This window comes from Ptychodera flava, chromosome 7, assembly GCF_041260155.1.
Source record: "Ptychodera flava strain L36383 chromosome 7, AS_Pfla_20210202, whole genome shotgun sequence".
NCBI classification, from domain to species: domain Eukaryota; kingdom Metazoa; phylum Hemichordata; class Enteropneusta; family Ptychoderidae; genus Ptychodera; species Ptychodera flava.
Genome location: NC_091934.1, coordinates 46,594,190 through 46,611,501, shown reverse-complemented (window position 1 = coordinate 46,611,501; position 17,312 = coordinate 46,594,190). Strand labels below are relative to the sequence as shown.

General features: G+C 35.9%; 1 protein-coding gene across 3 annotated transcripts in view; it reads left to right on the top strand.

Annotated features, from left to right (window-relative positions):
- LOC139137716 (5'-3' exoribonuclease 1-like) overlaps positions 1–17,312 on the top strand; it is a 107,252-nt gene that overhangs the window by 56,614 nt on the left and 33,326 nt on the right. Inside the window, exons 26-33 of one of the 3 annotated variants that reach the window (XM_070705962.1) lie at positions 172–385; positions 6,946–7,005; positions 7,308–7,440; positions 9,862–10,208; positions 12,109–12,405; positions 13,809–14,285; positions 15,240–15,315; positions 16,776–16,966. In XM_070705962.1, coding sequence (XP_070562063.1) covers positions 172–385; positions 6,946–7,005; positions 7,308–7,440; positions 9,862–10,208; positions 12,109–12,405; positions 13,809–14,285; positions 15,240–15,315; positions 16,776–16,966 — 1,795 coding nt within the window. Of the gene's footprint in view, positions 1–171; positions 386–6,945; positions 7,006–7,307; positions 7,441–9,861; positions 10,209–12,108; positions 12,406–13,808; positions 14,286–15,239; positions 15,403–16,775; positions 16,967–17,312 lie in introns of all 3 variants that reach the window. The other 2 variants (XM_070705961.1, XM_070705960.1) reach the window with 2 other exon arrangements.

Below are 17,312 nucleotides of genomic sequence, written 5' to 3'. Positions count from 1 at the left end.
TTTAAGGCAGTTATAGACGTGTTCAGTTAGAGTGCAATTGCATGTACATGCCATGCAGTCTTGTCCCAATATTATAGTCAAATCCATGTATGTACAGAACAAGACAATACCATGTTAGTGTCCATTTGTGTGAATGATCATGTGACAGAGCTTGGTATTTCAACTCTCCAGATATCCAGCGTTGTTTGAATACATCGCTCAGAATGCACAGAATGATAATTTCTATGAAGAAGATGTGTTTGGAGAAGATAATACACAATTATCTGAAATCCATGAGTGGTTGAAAAGTTTACCCTATCATAATGTTGAACATGTTCCATGTGGACACAAGGCGCTGGATGAAAATGTTATCAAAGCTGTTGTTGAAGAGATTGACAGGGCAAAGGTAAGACGAGAAACTGAAGCAAACTGGTTTGGACTGGTTTGATCCAGTTTCAAACCAGTTTAGATTAACTGCTAAAGGAAAAGGACAGTTAAAAACATGAGGACGGCATAGGGAGATTGTCAGAAATTCATTTTGAATAATGTCTGTTCTCTCTCTTTGATGTTTTCTCAAACTAAGATATATCAAATTTTATTGATGTAGAAAAACATAGCTGAATTGTGATGTTACTCTACCTTAATGCATCAATATTGAGACCAAAATGACTTTGAGGAGAGGGGAGGGAGAGAGAGATGGTTAGCTGTCATTATGATTCTTTTAACTAATTTTTTAGCTCCCATAGCCATATGTATATATGGCAATGGAAGCTATTCTTATAGGCTAGGGAAATGTCTGTATGTATGTATGTCTGTATGTCTGTATGTCTGTGTGTCTGTATGTCTGTATGTCTGTATGTCTGTATGTCTGTCCGTCAACATCAAAAACTCCAAAACCGCTGCACATTTCATCTTGATATTTGGTGTGTACATGGATGATGGGCTGTAGATGAGATTTTGTTCAAATGAAGTTGTCATTGCCAAAAATATGCAAATTAGTGCCAAAAAAGGCGTTTTTGGTAAAAAATCTTCTTCTTCATAACCGCTGGTCAGACAGCTTTGATATTTGGTATACAGGTCCCTAGGGATAACCCAACTTGGATTTGTTCAAATTGTGATGAAATATGCAAATCTGTATTTTTAAGGAATTTTTTTGTCATTTTTGGTCAAAAATTTATTTCATCAAAACCGCTTGTCTGACAGCTTTGATATTTGGTATACAGGTCCCTAGGGATAACCCAAGTTGGATTTGTTCAAATTGTAATGAAATAAGCAAATCTGTATTTTTAAGGAATTTTTTTGTCATTTTTGGTCAAAAATTTATTTCATCTAAACCGCTTGTCTGACAGCTTTGATATTTGGTATACAGGTCCCTAGGGATAACCCAACTTGGATTTGTTCAAATTGTAATGAAATAAACAAATCTGTATTTTTAAGGAATTTTTTTGTCATTTTTGGTCAAAATTTATTTCATCAAAACCGCTCGTCTGACAGCTTTGATATTTGGTATACAGGTCCCTAGGGATAGCCCAACTTGGATTTGTTCAAATTGTGATGAAATAAGCAAATCTGTATTTTAAGGAATTTTTTTGTCATTTTTGGTCAAAAATTTATTTCATCAGAACGCTCGTCTGACAGCTTTGATATTTGGTATACAGGTTCCTACAGATAAACTAAATATGATATACAGAATATATGATGAAATCTGCAATTTGTATTTTTGGTGCAATTTTGCCATTTTGGTCAAAAAATGTGTTTCTCAAAAACTACTTGTCTGATGCCTTTGATATTTGGTATACAGGTTCCTGGGGTTCTCTTAGTGTTATATAGTGAAATTTGATGAAATCTTCAATTTTAGCTCCCATAGCCATATGTATATATGGCAATGGAAGCTATTCTTATAGGCTAGGGAAATGTCTGTATGTATGTATGTCTGTATGTCTGTATGTCTGTATGTCTGTCCGTCAACATCAAAAACTCCAAAACCGCTGCACATATCATCTTGATATTTGGTGTGTACATGGATGATGGGCTGTAGATGAGATTTTGTTCAAATGAAGTTGTCATTGCCAAAAATATGCAAATTAAGTGAAAAAATGTAAAAACAGTCAAAATTGAAAATCTCAATAACCACTGAGGAGATTACATGAAAAATTAGCATGTAAGTACTTTGGGCTGACCTGAAATAATTGTGCTTTTTTGATTTTTGATATTGTTGAAAATATACAAATTAGTGCCAAAAAAGGCGTTTTGGTAAAAAATCTTCTATTTCATGAACCGCTGGTCAGACAGCTTTGATATTTGGTATACAGGTCCTAGGGATAACCCAAATTGGATTTGTTCAAATTGTGATGAATATGCAAATCTGTATTTTTAAGGAATTTTTTTGTCATTTTTGGTCAAAAATTTATTTCATCAAAACCGCTCGTCTGACAGTTTTGATATTTGGTATACAGGTTCCTACAGATAAACTAAATATGATATATAGAATATATGATGAAATCTGCAATTTGTATTTTTGGTGCAATTTTTGCCATTTTTGGTCAAAAAATGTGTTTCTCAAAAACTACTTGTCTGATGCCTTTGATATTTGGTATACAGGTTCCTGGGGGTTCTCCTAGTGTGATATAGTGAAATTTGATGAAATCTTGAATTTTTGTATTTTTGAGTCAATTTTTGCCATTTTTGGTCAAAATATTTGTTTCTCAAAAGTTACTCATGTGATAGCTTTGATATTTTGTATACATTTTTATACATAATTATGATGAAATCATCAATTTTGTATTTTTGCAGCTAATGTTGCCATTTTAGGTCAGGCCATCCTGAAATGCGCTATCAAAGATCTCAACCATCTTCATCAATACATATGTCACAAAAAGTTGCTCTCTACATAACACAGCAGAGCTCTGTCGACTATTGGGTCGCTTGTTTTTTTCAAAACCGCTGGTCAGACAGGTCCCTAGGATGACCTTAGTGAGATGATTTATACAGTCGGAAATACTTAATTTTGTATCCATGTCTATAGTAGCTTCAGGGACATTGGCCCTATGTTTAAGATAATGTTGTGATTCAGTAAGCATTTGAAATGGTAAACTGTATTTGGTGTTGAAATGCGGTAAAAAATAATGAGAAAACATAGCTGAGGTGATTTCAGCAGGTTTGGTTTCCAAAAAATATATTCAAAGTTTTTTTTCAATGTTAAAGAGTGATGGAGGGGGGGGGGTCCTGGCAGATTTTGAAAAAAATCCAAACAAATGTCAATAAAAAAATCAGCCACAGAAGGTTTGTCAAAAAGAAAAGGTGGGATAGTGGGAAAAAAAGAATGTACAGTGTATCGGATAAAAAAGATGTTCCTCATCAATCTTCCAGACAACCCCCTTTTATCAAATGGTACACCCCTGATGTATTTTTGTGTGCCATTAAACATGCAGTGTATTTTAGTTTAAGATGTCAATCAAGTTAGGTAAGGATTTGAAAGGAATAGTCAAGTTCACCACAGTTTAACTTTATCTCTTGTGTCATCATCCTTGTGTAATTGGTTAAGTTTGTAAGTTGCTCCAGATGTGGATATACCAGCTGTTCTGGAAGAAAACAATGTTTACTTTTCCCTATAGGGTTTCTGAGTTAATGATTGCATGTTGAAATCTCTCCATGTATCTGGTGCATGGGCAAAATGTAAATATTGGTTGCATGTTATGTATTTCAGTCTATGTCAAATATTGTAAATGAAAAATCAAGAACAGTTTGCTGTGTGCTTGTAAAAGATAACATGTATGTCAATTAAATTATATAAAATAATTAAATATTAAATATTAAATTAAATTATGTCAATTAAATATTAAAACTGCCTTGCAGTTTGATTGTCTTAAAAATTATCACAGAAGTAGAAAACGAAAAGAAACTAATCAAATTGCTGTAACATATTCACCCTCAGTGTCTGTATGCCTATACTTAACTATTTTATCATTACATTCAGCTTTTTAGCTCCGCTGTCAGCGACGCGGAGCTTATCAAATAGGTTGATTTTCCGTCGTCGTCTGTCGTCCGTCGTCCGTCGTCGTCGTCCGTCGTCCGTCGTCGTCCGTCAACAATTGCCTTCTCCTCTGAAACCGCAAGTCCAATTGCTTTGAAATTTTATATGCAGTTCACTTGGGGTGACCTCACTTAAGTTTGTTCAAATTGTGGTGAAATTTGCATATTTGTATTTTTGGGGCAATTTTTGGTGTTTTTGGTAAAAAAATCTTCTTCTCTGAAACCGCTCATCCGATTCCTTTGAAATTTGATATGCAGTTTGCTTAGGGTGACTTAAACCAGATTTGTTAAAATGGTGGTGAAATTTGCATATTTGTATTTTTAAGGCAATTTTTGTCATTTTTGGTAAAAACAATCTTTAAAATCTTCTTCTTCAAAACTACCGGTCAGATAGCTTTGATATTTGGTACATAGGTTCCTAGGGATGATCTATTTCAGATTAATTCAAGTTGTGCAGAAATATGCAAATTTTGCATTTTTAAGGCAATTTTTGCCATTTTTGGTCAAAAAATGTGTTTCTCAAAAAGTACTGGTCTGATAGCTTTGAAATTTGGTATACAGTTTTCTGTAGATGAACTTAAATATATATTAAATTTCTGATGATATCTGTAATTTTGTATTTTGGGGCAATTTTTGCCATTTCTGGTCAAGAAATGTGTATTTCCAAAACTACTCATCTGATAGCTTTGGAATTTAGTATAAAGGTTCCAACAGATTAACTAAATATTATTTATTGAAATTATGATGAAATCTGCAATTTTGTATTTTGGGGGCAATTTTTGCCATTTTTGGTCAAAAAATGTGTTTCTCAAAAAGTACTGGTCCAACAGCTTTGAAATTTGGTATACAGGTTTGTACAGATAAGCTTAGTAATATATATTGAATTTCTGATGAAATCTGTAATTTTGTATTTTTTGGGCAATTTTTGCCATTTTTGGACAAAAATGTGTATTTCCAAAACTACTTATCTGATAGCTTTGAAATTTGGTATACAGGTTTCCATAGATGAACTAAATGATATTTATTGAAATAATGATGACATCTGCAATTTTGTTATTTTGGGGCAATTTTTGCCATTTTTGGTCAAAAAATGTGTTTCTCAAAAAGTACTGGTCTAACAGCTTTGAAATTTGGTATAACTAAGTGTGATATTTTGAAATTATGATGAAATCTGCAATTTTATTTTTGGGGGCAATTGTTGCCCTTTTTGGTCAGAATATTTTATTCTTAAAAAATACTCATCAGATAGCTTTGGTTGACATGTTCTTAGGGATGATCGGATGTGATATATTCAAAGTATGATGAAATCTTCAATTTTGTATTTTTGCAGCTTATTTTAGCCACATTTTTCTGGCCACTGCATTGAGTTATCAAAGATTTCCACCTTCTTCATCAACATGTGTCAAAAATAGTTATTCTGTACATAAACACAGCGGAGCTATATCGGCCGCTAGGTCGCTTTTTGTTATATCTTTATCACTCTCCATGGGCCAAGGCACACTTGGGGTCAATGTCATCACTCTGTGCCAGTCTGTGAATGTCAGTCTGTCTGTATTTAGGCCATGTTTCATACAATTGGTGGTTTGTTTGATAACTATATTTGGTATATAGGGATAACCTAGCAATACAATTTTTTTGACAAAATGTGACATGACTTTGGTGACCTTTGACCTCAAATATACATATTTGTCCATAACTCAGTAACCACAAGTGCTACACCCTTCATGTATAGTATGATGGGACACCTTATGATGCCACATATTGTACCTCATTAATTATGTGCATATCTAATTTTGAGCAAGCCAATAGAGCCTGAGGTCTGATTTTTGATATATAGGGATAACTATAGGAGAGAATTTTTTTGACAAATGTAATGTGACCTCGGTGACCTTTGACCTCAAATATACATATTTGTCCATAACTCAGTAACCACAAGTGCTAACACCCTTCATATCTGGTATGATTGGACACCTTATGATGCCACATATTGTAGCTCATTAATTATGCACATATCTCATTCTGAGCAAGCCAATAGAGCTGGATGTCTGATTTTTGGTACATAGGGATAACTATAGGAGAGAAATTTTTTGACCAAATGTCATGTGACCTTGATGATCTTTTACCTAAAATATATGTTTATGTCAATAAATAAGTAACTACAAGTGCTATGTCCTTTGTATTTAGTAGGATGGGAGACCTTATGACAACACATGCTTTACCTCATTAATTTTGCACACATCTAATTCTGGGCAAGTGAATAGAGCTAGAGGTCTGATTTTTTGGCATATAGGGATTAATTAGCAATATAATTTTTTTTTAAAAATGTCATGTAACCTCAATGACCTTTGACCTTGATTATACATATATATGCATATCTCAGTAACCACAAGTTCTATACCCTCCAATTTTGATAGGATATTAGATCTTAAGATGTCACATCTTGTACCTCATTTATTATGCGCATATGTATTTCTTGGCTGGCCAATACTGCTAGAGGTCTGATCTTTTTTCCCGATTTAGAACCATAACTTAGACATGCCTCATGTGTTTCAAATTGGGAACAACGACATAGACCTATGTGCCCATAGATCTCAACATATACACTCCAGTGATACTTCTTAATGACCACATTTTCCTGCCCCATCAAGACTAATACTCCTATTACAAGTGGGGACTGTCATTGTCAATGACTTGTTTAGTTAATGGTTGTATCACAGTATACAATATTTCTAATTCTGTATTTTTTCCATTTATATTCTGAATAAATACATTAAACATATTTCACTGTCTCCAGTACATTACATTTAAGTATTTTCACTTCATGCACTTTATCCCTTTCACACATGTTCAAATATCTGACCAGAGAACAAACACTAAATAGTCCAGGATGGGAGCTACAGTGTCATTGACGCTATTTTTTATTCCCTACCTCAGGAGGTCAAACAGAAGAAAAGGACGCTGAAAATGAGTGTAAAGCCTTATCTTCTATTCAGGGTAAGTTCAAGTCAAATTTTCAACAAAGATACAAAGACATTATTCTCTGAGTGGAAACGTCATTATTTCCTATTTTAGCACTTTGTGGATGATAACAGTTTTGTTATCAATTGAACTTTATATTTTCTGGCAACTATTCCTTTCATCTGTAAATTGTTATTGATGACAGGATACCAGAACAGTCCAGTCAATAATGATTTTTGAAGGCTTACAGAACAGCGCCCTCAGTGTCCTCTAGTATATAGACTATCCTGAAATAAATTGAAAACATTGACTTTGACCATGTATTGTTCTATCAACAGCCTTTTGACTGCCAAGGGAATCTGATCCCAGACCCAGAGGCTGACTTCCAATTATTTGACAGAATCATAAATGTCAGAGAAGGATACACAGTTCCTCTAGGACTCCGAGGTGTGGTCGTAGGAATTATGACAGGTTTGTTTCAAGTCTTTAGTTTGAAAGACACAAAGTATGTTATGGTTTTGGTGTTATGGTTTTATGTGCTTTTGTCATAGACAGTAAGCTAACTATGCTATGGTCATAGACAGTAGACTGTCTAGCTGTTATCATAGACAGTACATTGTCTATGCTGTAGTCACAGTAGATTATCTATATTGTAGTCATAGACAATAGACTGTCTATGCTGTAGTCATAGACAGACTGTCTAGCCGTAATCATGGATGGTAGACTGTCTATACAGTAATCATAGACAGTAGATTGTGCTGTAGTCATACACAGTAGATTGTCTATGTGTAGTTCTAGACAGTAGATTGTCTATACTGTAGTCATAGACAGTAGACTGTGTATGCTGTAGTCTATAACCTCTGACCCTGATTTGTTCGTACATCTTCAAACCTAAAATATCAGTTTACACAAATCTTTTCGTAGTTAGCAAAGAGAAATAAAACAACAAATATGTCCAACTAAACTTCGCTGTATTATCAGAGTTTTGCCACTAGAAGAACACATTTATTTTGTATGTAATCATTGAGGAGTTTTATGAAGACTTGATTGGTTATGATAACAGCATTGCTTAAACTTCCTATCCAAATATCCTTGTAGAAAAGTCCTCACTGACCATTGAAAACAATGACTTTGGAGCTGACAGGAGTGATGGAAGGGGGGTGTGGGTCAAACTGAAAACAATGACTTTGGAGCTGACAGGAGTGATAAAAAGGGGGAGTCAAACTGAAAGCTGAACACTGCCAGTTAAAAAAACAGTTCGACAAACCAAATGTTTGAATATTTTTTTTTATCACAAAGTGTTCCTTTGTAACAAGATTTTATTTATCAGCCTTCCAATATACCGTGACATTATCATAGTGATCTACCATAATCATTTGATTTTAAGACCCTGCTTGAGTATAAGACCCTTCCCATTTTTACAGGTTTAAAAAAATGCTATACATCCGTGTATAAGACCCCTCCCTAGTTTAGTTCAAAAAGCCAACAAATCACAACTCAAAAATTGATGATAGTATGACTTCAACTGTCACACATGTGAAGTTGTTGCTGCCTGACCAGCTAAAGATTTAGGAGGGCCTCAACGTGCGCATTTACAAACGACAGCTGATGTAGCTTACTTCCCATTGACACTTTCAAGGTCGTTTGGTCTTTGTTTGAGCCTATTGAAGAGCTGTAATGGAGATACTATTTGTTAGGCAGGGTGTGTAAGCATGAGCATAGTGTTGTAAATTATTTAGTTGTTAAAATTTCCTTGAAGACCTAGAAAAATCATTAAAGATTCTAAAATGATGTGACATTTACATTTCTTTATTGGAACAACTGGCAAATCTAAATTTTGTCCTTGTGCTTTTATTTCTGTAACCTTCCATTTTTGACCTTCTGTGGCCCCTGCTTCATATAATAGAATAGTCCACCACCATATTGCTACATGCTGCAAGTTGATCCACCATGTGAATGAATTCTTTCCATTGACTACCATGAATTTCATTTCCATGTCGTTATTTTACTTGACACTCACCTTATATTCAAAGAAATGTTGGTTGTTGTTATGTGCAGCAAATGTATGTATACGTCATGTTACCTGAAGCCAAGCCTGTGAATACATGATTGACTATCTGTTTTGAATTTTCTCTGATTTTCTAGAATTGTTTCAAACTTTAATTTCACCACATCAGTCATGGGATTAGCCAGGGATTGTTTGAGCAGTTGAATTTTGGACAGTGATAAAAAAAAACTGCATGTCAGTTTGGTTTGGAAGATGTTACGGTTGCCTGTCATTTTACATGCTGATATAAGTTCGACTTTTGTGAGTTCGCGATAATAATTAGTCAGATCTTACTCATGTAAGTAATCTTTTGTGCATTCTGACAAAAACTGCATGAAAGTGCAGAGTTATGCTGAATAGACATGAATAAATTAGCATAATTAGCAGTATTGGTGGAAAACATGGGGTTGCTCGATTGTAAGACCCCCATGACAATTACATTCATTTCGCGTTGCTGACCCCAGGTCGTATAATCAGAGGTACTATTGAGCTGGTAGATATACTGCAAGGTTTGCAGGTAATGAAGGTTACTCTCTTGACTTTTGATTCTGTGGAATTTCAGTGAGGGGACTGATAACCTCCATATTAGGCAGATCTACGTGTGTGTTGGTTATGACACACTCTTTGACACATCTTCTGTGATAAGGTAGTGAAAAATGGAGTCCTTTCTAGTTTGTCAGCATAAACACTACTTCTTGTTGAATTGGAAGAGTGAAATCATCTGAGAGGAAAGATTGAGCGAGAAATGTGTAATCATGGAAATTTGCATAATGCAACAATCATAACCAGACACCTATTCTAAGATGACCACAGGGTCAATACTCATGTGTTCTGTCATGTTACAGCTGACAGGCCGGCAGATGTGCTTTACGATGTCATTTTTGACAAGGAGTTTGAAGGTGCTTTGGTACGAAGCTGTGGCAAACGAGGCTATCACATGCCGCCATCCGCCCTCATCAACATATCATATGGAATCAGGAAAGAACAGGGTCAGGATATGGGACTGCAGAAACCCACAGCAGTTGTGAAACCTCACAACACAGACAGACTGCAACAAACTCCAGAACACACTCAGAGTAGGGGCTGGTACTCTGATGTCATTAAGTCTGCTGGGTCATCAACACCTGATATGCGTAGGATGAACAGTCCCAGAATAAACCACTCACCAAATTCACCATTTGTTCCAAGCCAGGTAAGCCAAAGACATTTCTTTAGGCATTATGTAGCTGTGCTGTCCAAATCTAGAAACTGAACAACAGTTTTTATGATTCATGCTAGATGTTTTCAACCTATTTGTATTGTGTTAAGAAATGAAGAAGGAACGTCTCACAGTGTTCAAGGCTCTAGTACACTGTAAAGTTCTCTGCATTGAACCTTTTGTAAGCAGCAGGATTGAATCACATTGCAGTCAGTCATGGAAGGATGTAAGGATAGTATTGGTATAAATAATGCAACAAAGTAATGTCGTTCAGGAACACAGAAGTTATCTACTCAAATGTAGCATTTGTTATTGATCTGATCTGAAGTTGCCCATGAAACTGAAGAATTATTGGAAATTATGTTTTAAATTAAACTGTGACCAAATTGTCGTGTACTTTCTCCCCAAAATCCAAATTGTCAGTATGTATGTGTAATTTCTATTTTCTATTACGCAAGTCTGAAATGTATATTATACTTCACATAGAGTCACAATTAAGAATCCTTCCTAGGATTTGCATCATTTCAGTCTGAATGTAGAACACGCCGCAGGGACAGATATTTGAACTCTCAAATTTTGACAATTGTTTTCTGATGTACCGCTTGTGGGGGCTCATTTTAAAGCTCGTGGTGAAAGAAAGACTTGCGCCATCTTAGTTTTTTGAAACTCAAAAATTTAATTTTTACCCATAGAGTAAACACAGGGATGGTGGCCATTTTGAATTTCAAATATCACAAAATGTTGGCTAATATGTTTCGCTAGTTCCAAACTTTGCACTGTGATCCTTGATTTTTATTGTTGATTTGGTAAGAGAATGATTGAAAGTTTCATTTAGGAAAGTTTGAGCAAACGTTTAAAGTGGCACTCCCACTTGGTAACATTTTTAAAGCATATTTTTTAATGCCAATGGTCGATATTTGACATGGCAACTGCCCGTGAATCACGAGATATCGATAAAAACATGTCCTCAAAAAGTAAAAGTTTGAATTCCGGTGGCCAACCTAAATTCAGCTTCCGAACATCGAACGTTCGGCACTGGGGCCATTGTCAACTAAGCTATGGAGTACGAATCTACGCTTACGCTGCTGTATGCCACAGTACCACTCGCGTCGGTGATTGGTCATGCCCCTGGGGGAAAGCCGAGTCTTACTGACTCTGAGAAAAAACGGAAAACAAAGTTTGATTCCACCAGAATTCGCATAGGTGACTAGCACAGTTACGTGCGGTTGATACATAGCGGCCGCCGAATGGTATGCATAGACGCATTCCATGCGTGTGGCGTACTTTGTGTCAGACGACAAAATGTAGTCATCGAAGGGGGCTAATATTTGACATGTAAAAACTGATATTTATGTGGTATTGGTTAAAAATATAGTACAACTGATTAAGAATAATGAAAACGACAAAAACTAAGGAGAAGTTTTACAAAACTTACCTGAGGTAATGGCATAATGCTGTATATAAAGTCTTTGCAGTGGGAAGTAAATTAATTGCGTCGTTCGAACTTATTGTAGACTCCCTAGAATATCGTCAATCAGCACAACAACAAACCTTCGGGAGATTTCGGGTCAAAATCAGAAACGATCGTAAAACTTCGGGATGTGAAAAATACGCTTTGGAAATGACATGTTTTTATCGATATCTCGCGATCCGCGCGCAGTCGCGACGTCAAATATCGACCGTTGGCATGAAAAAATGTGTTTTAAAATTTTTCCAAGTGGGAGTGCCTCTTTAAGTCTTTCACTTTCAAGGCACACTACTACCTTAATAATGATTTCAACTGAGAATGACACTAAAATAAAGAGTAATTACACACATCATTTTGTAGAGTTCAGTATTATCAGTATTCTATAGAATGCCAGAACTATAGAAATAACCATTTTTTTTATTCCAGACGTATAGTAAAGGCAGGCAGAATGACATCTCACCTCACCTAGCTGCTGGAAGGCAGCCATCAGTCCTGACATCAACCCCACACAGCCAGAATAAAAAATACTACACTCCACCAAGTGGTGCGAGAAACCAGCCTCTACTCCCCTCTCCACAGATGTCATCACCTCATCAACCAAAGAACTACCAGCCATCGCCAAGACAACAAGGACAAGGGTCAACATCTAGGCAACAGTCACAGAAGAAAGATCAACCCATCAGAGTGCTGAAAAAAGGACAGACACCTGAAATGCTTGATAAGGTTAGAGGAAAAAAACACGAGATAAATTTATTTTTTACATTGAATTGTTAGACATATCACAGTATGAACAGACGTCTTTCATCTTGAGGATTATTTTCAATTCTGGGGAAGTTTATGTCATGAATTTAATCAATGACTGTTGGATATTTGTTAGCATTCTTATGTACAATAGCTGTCTAGAAGTATGTAAGACAGGCATTTCATTGGAAATTATTTTCATGAAAACATATTTTTTCTTTCATACAAGTAATCCTAAAGAACTCACCATAGATGTGAAAGAAAGAGCATCGTCATTTCTGGTAGTTTCTGATTGTTTGATGCGTGGAACTTATAAGCTACATGAATCCTTCACTCTTGGAGACGTTTTATGTATTGCACAACATTGATCATGCCAGAATACGTTGCAAGCACTGGTATAGCTAGTGTTGAGATTAATCCATCCCATTGCAAACACTGGTATAACTAGTGTTGAGATTAATCCATCCCATTGCAAACACTGGTATAACTAGTGTTGAGATTAATCCATCCCATTGCAAACACTGGTATAACTAGTGTTGAGATTAATCCATCCCATTGCAAACACTGGTATAACTAGTGTTGAGATTAATCCATCCCATTGCAAACACTGGTATAACTAGTGTTGAGATTAATCCATCTCATTGCAAACACTGGTATAACTAGTGTTGAGATTAATCCATCCCATTTCAAACACTGGTATAACTAGTGTTGAGATTAATCCATCCCATTGCAAACACTGGTATAACTAGTGTTGAGATTAATCCATCCCATTGCAAACACTGGTATAACTAGTGTTGAGATTAATCCATCCCATTGCAAACACTGGTATAACTAGTGTTGAGATTAATCCATCCCATTGCAAACACTGGTATAACTAGTGTTGAGATTAATCCATCCCATCGCAAACACTGGTATAACTAGTGTTGAGATTAATCCATCCCATTGCAAACACTGGTATAACTAGTGTTGAGATGAACCTATCTCAGGGAGAGCTTTTCAGACACTCAAATTTTGACAATAGTTTTCTGGTCTTCCGAGTTCATGTGTGTGGAGTAATTTTGAAACCAGTAGAGTAAACTGAGTCTTCTTTTTCTTGATTTTGTGAAAACTAGAAATTTAACACCTCCCCATCAGGTAATCCAGTGTTCAGCAGTCATATAACATTTCAAATATCTGTAAATTCAGTTTGCTTCTCTTATACCAAACTTTGCAGGGGGACTACAAGTTTTTGTTATTGATATTTGAAGGGAATGACGCAAAGTTTTCTTTAGAAAGTTTACGCAAGAGTTTAAAGTTTTCTGTTCCTGTTTTTAGAGTTGTATTATTTGAAGTAGGTACCTGCTCCAGAAAATCATAAAAACCTGAAGCATGTCTTCTTTTATCAGGAACTTGGAAGAGGCAATACCAGTGGAGTAGAGGCAAATGAATTTGCTGACATGTGGAAACAGCTTCAGGAATCTCCGTCTGTTGCCAGGGGTGACAATGCAACCTCCAATCTGTCACCAGGGCAACCAAGTCTCATGATGGCTGCCGCATCTCTCCCGATGAAGTCTGCTCAGGAGGAACGGGAACGGATGAGAAAGAGCGGTGAATACAACAAGGACAGTCTTGAGATTCAGCAAAGGAAGACTCCACACAAAAAAATACAAATTGAAAGGAATGAAAATGTTCAGAATATAAAATCTGCTGGAGATGAGAGTGGAGATTTGAGCAAACTTTTAAGTACATTGAATGTATCGACTGATCCAGGTACAGAGTCGACTGTGACCATAGTTAACAGTCTTGAAAAACACAAAGTAGGTTTAGAAAGGCAAGATGTTTCCACAGACAGTGAAAGGCAGTCACCAGGCACCAAAATGAAAGTAAGTAGTTACAAAAATTGTTTTTAGAAGTCAACTACTTTAAGTTTAAATCTAATTCTTGTACATGTACAGAATGCTTACCTTGACAATACTGCTGTGGTTACACACAAGTCTTATACTACTCAATATCAGTGTGTCTTCTAGGCCAGTTTGATTTGCCACTGACCCAAGAGTGTGATTTCTAATGCATGAAAATTGTAGAAAGTACATGTATTAGTATAGGGCTGATAGAAGGCAATTTCAAGAAAGTACTTATTGAGGTAGAATGCACATCAGTGACAGATAGATAGACTTTCAAACTCTTATAATACTTTTGTGGCCTATCACATGCAGGTGCTCAATTTGAAGCTTTTAATAACTTTTTACAGGCTTATTTTGTGAAAATGTAGTTTTATTATTCCCCAAAATATATAACACAGGGATGGCAGCCATTTTGAATTTTAAAGGTTGTTAAATATCTGGTAATTTGTTTCTCCAATATTTAATGTTGCATTTTGACCCCTGATTTTATTCTTGATTTCAAAAGGGAAATGTATAGTTTCTTTACAGATAGTTTAAGTAAAAGTTTAAGTCTTTCAGTTTGGAGGCGCATTCTACCTTAAAGAATTTGGGAATATTAAAGGTCAGAGTGCATATTAAAGGTCAGAGTGCATATTAAAGGTCAGAGTGCATATTAAAGGTCAGAGTGCATATTAAAGGTCAGAGTGCATATTAAAGGTCAGAGGGTGCATTGGTCTGTACATTTGTATCTATTGACAAGGTACTCCAGTGCACTTTCTTGCATTTATAGATCTCAGCAAAATTTTTCTTAATGTTTTGACTCACTGATGCACTAACTCTTGTGATGCTAAGAAGGTAAAAGAAATAGATGATTCCAGCAGTGGATTCCTGAATAAATACGAATAAATACAGCATCTTCTCAATGCTATGCTAAATGTTTTTCATTAATCTCAGTTACAGGAAGACACAGAGAATCTTCGTAAACTGTTGCACATTGGATCTTCAGAACTAAATGTTACTAGCAATGCAGGTAATCCACAATCATTGACTTCATCCACATCAATGGCTCCAAGGAGTCCATATGGTAAGCCAATACCGGTGTCTGCTCTTTTCCAAGGTAAATACAGGTATTCTATGCATGATTGGCACCTGTAGCATCCTGCATGGTTGATGTCTACCTGTAGCTGTTATAACACATCGTTGCTGCTATTATTTCGTTGGTGTGTTATCCTGCATGGTTTGTAGTTTCCGTTTTTTGTATGAGATGTGTACAGTTCCCAAGGTGCTTAAGTTTTACCGGTAGGATTGTTTACTGTATTGCATACTTTCATGCCTGTCTGTGGATTTTCTGCATGTTATCAAACATGTCAAATGTTAAAATTCAATGTTATTTTTAGCTGTGAAGTACAACAGTACTGAGGTTGCTGTTTAAAGTCAGTCTTAGCCTAAAAGATACTTCTGTAAACTTCTGAACCAATTTCTATCCAATCTGTCATCTTTCATCCACAATTCTTAGGTCACCTACCAGAGTTCATAGGTCACCTACCAGAGTTCATAGGTCACCTACCAGAGTTCATAGATCACTTTCAATAGTTTATAGGTCACCTGCCACAGTTCATAGGTCACCTTCCAAAGTTCATAGTTCACCTGCCATAGTTCATAGGATACCTGCCAAGAGTTCATTGGTCACCTTTCAAAATTCATAGATCACCTGCCAAGAGTTCATATGTCACCTACCACAGTTCATAGGTTGCCTACCATATCTGCCTTTTTGTTACAAGCACTCATAAACCTCTATATTGACTCCAATAGAAGGAGTATTATTATGGAGAGATTATTTCACCCCTTTTGAGTCATCCAACCCTGTTGAGTTCAGTAGTCATGTGTCTACTTTCAGGGAAATAGGAAAGATACAGTTTGACTTGATAGAAAGGACCTTACAGTCGTTTAAAGGACTGGTAGCCGTAACTTTTGATGATTTTTCACTATTTCTGTTTTTAACGTAAACTACAGTGTCTTGTTCTACTCCCAAAATCATGTTGAGATACACTGTATTCAGCTTGTCAGCTCTGCCTGTATATATGTAAACTTTGTTGTTGTCAGCAAGTGAATTCTGGTCCAGACTAGAATCCAAATGCAAAAAATAAAGTGTATTCTACATGTCTAGACACTGTGTTAGCAAGGTATTATTTGGTACCTAGGTAATGCCCTTAAAGGTATACAGTCACCTGTAAGCTAAATATGCCCATATATGGTCAAAGGGGCATTCCTTAGTATTCAAAATGCCCCAGTGAGGGCGCTGTTTTTAAAGAGCGGCCACTCGCTTAAAATCTGTGATTGGTTATATAATCTCTCTCCATGGTAACTGTGGCAAAATTGGAACAGGTGACAAGAATACCTTTAAGAAAGTACTGCATAGTCATTGGAACAGTCATGAAAGGTGTTGACAGGTCAAATTAAACAGATTATGGTTTTGCTCTGTGTCAACAGAACCTGCTATGCCATCTCCAGTTGTATCTCAGACGTCGACTCAACCCACACAAACTGTAGCCACAGAGAACAGACCACTGCCTGGTGTTAATACAAATGTACCTAACCAGAACTATCTTGATGAACTGGTCAACTTCTGCAGGGGTCTCAGAATGCCTCCACCACAGGTCAACTTTCAACAAAATCCACAAGTCAGTATCTTTATGTTCATTTCAGAACTTCAAAAACAAAAGATACATCTACGACAAATTCCTGACAAAGAATTCAATGTGTTTAAAGATTGACATACATGTATGTTATACAAACAACAATATCTTATGTGCCGTTGTTGATTGAAATTAATGTTTTTCTCAAAAATTGTCCAATAATTTATCTTCCTGAATTGAGCTGGTTATACAACAAATTCCTGACAAAGAATTCAATGTGTTTAAAGATTGACATACATATATGTTATACAAACAACAATATCTTATGTGCCGTTGTTGATTGAAATTAATGTTTTTCTCAAAAATTGTCCAATAATTTATCTTCCTGAAT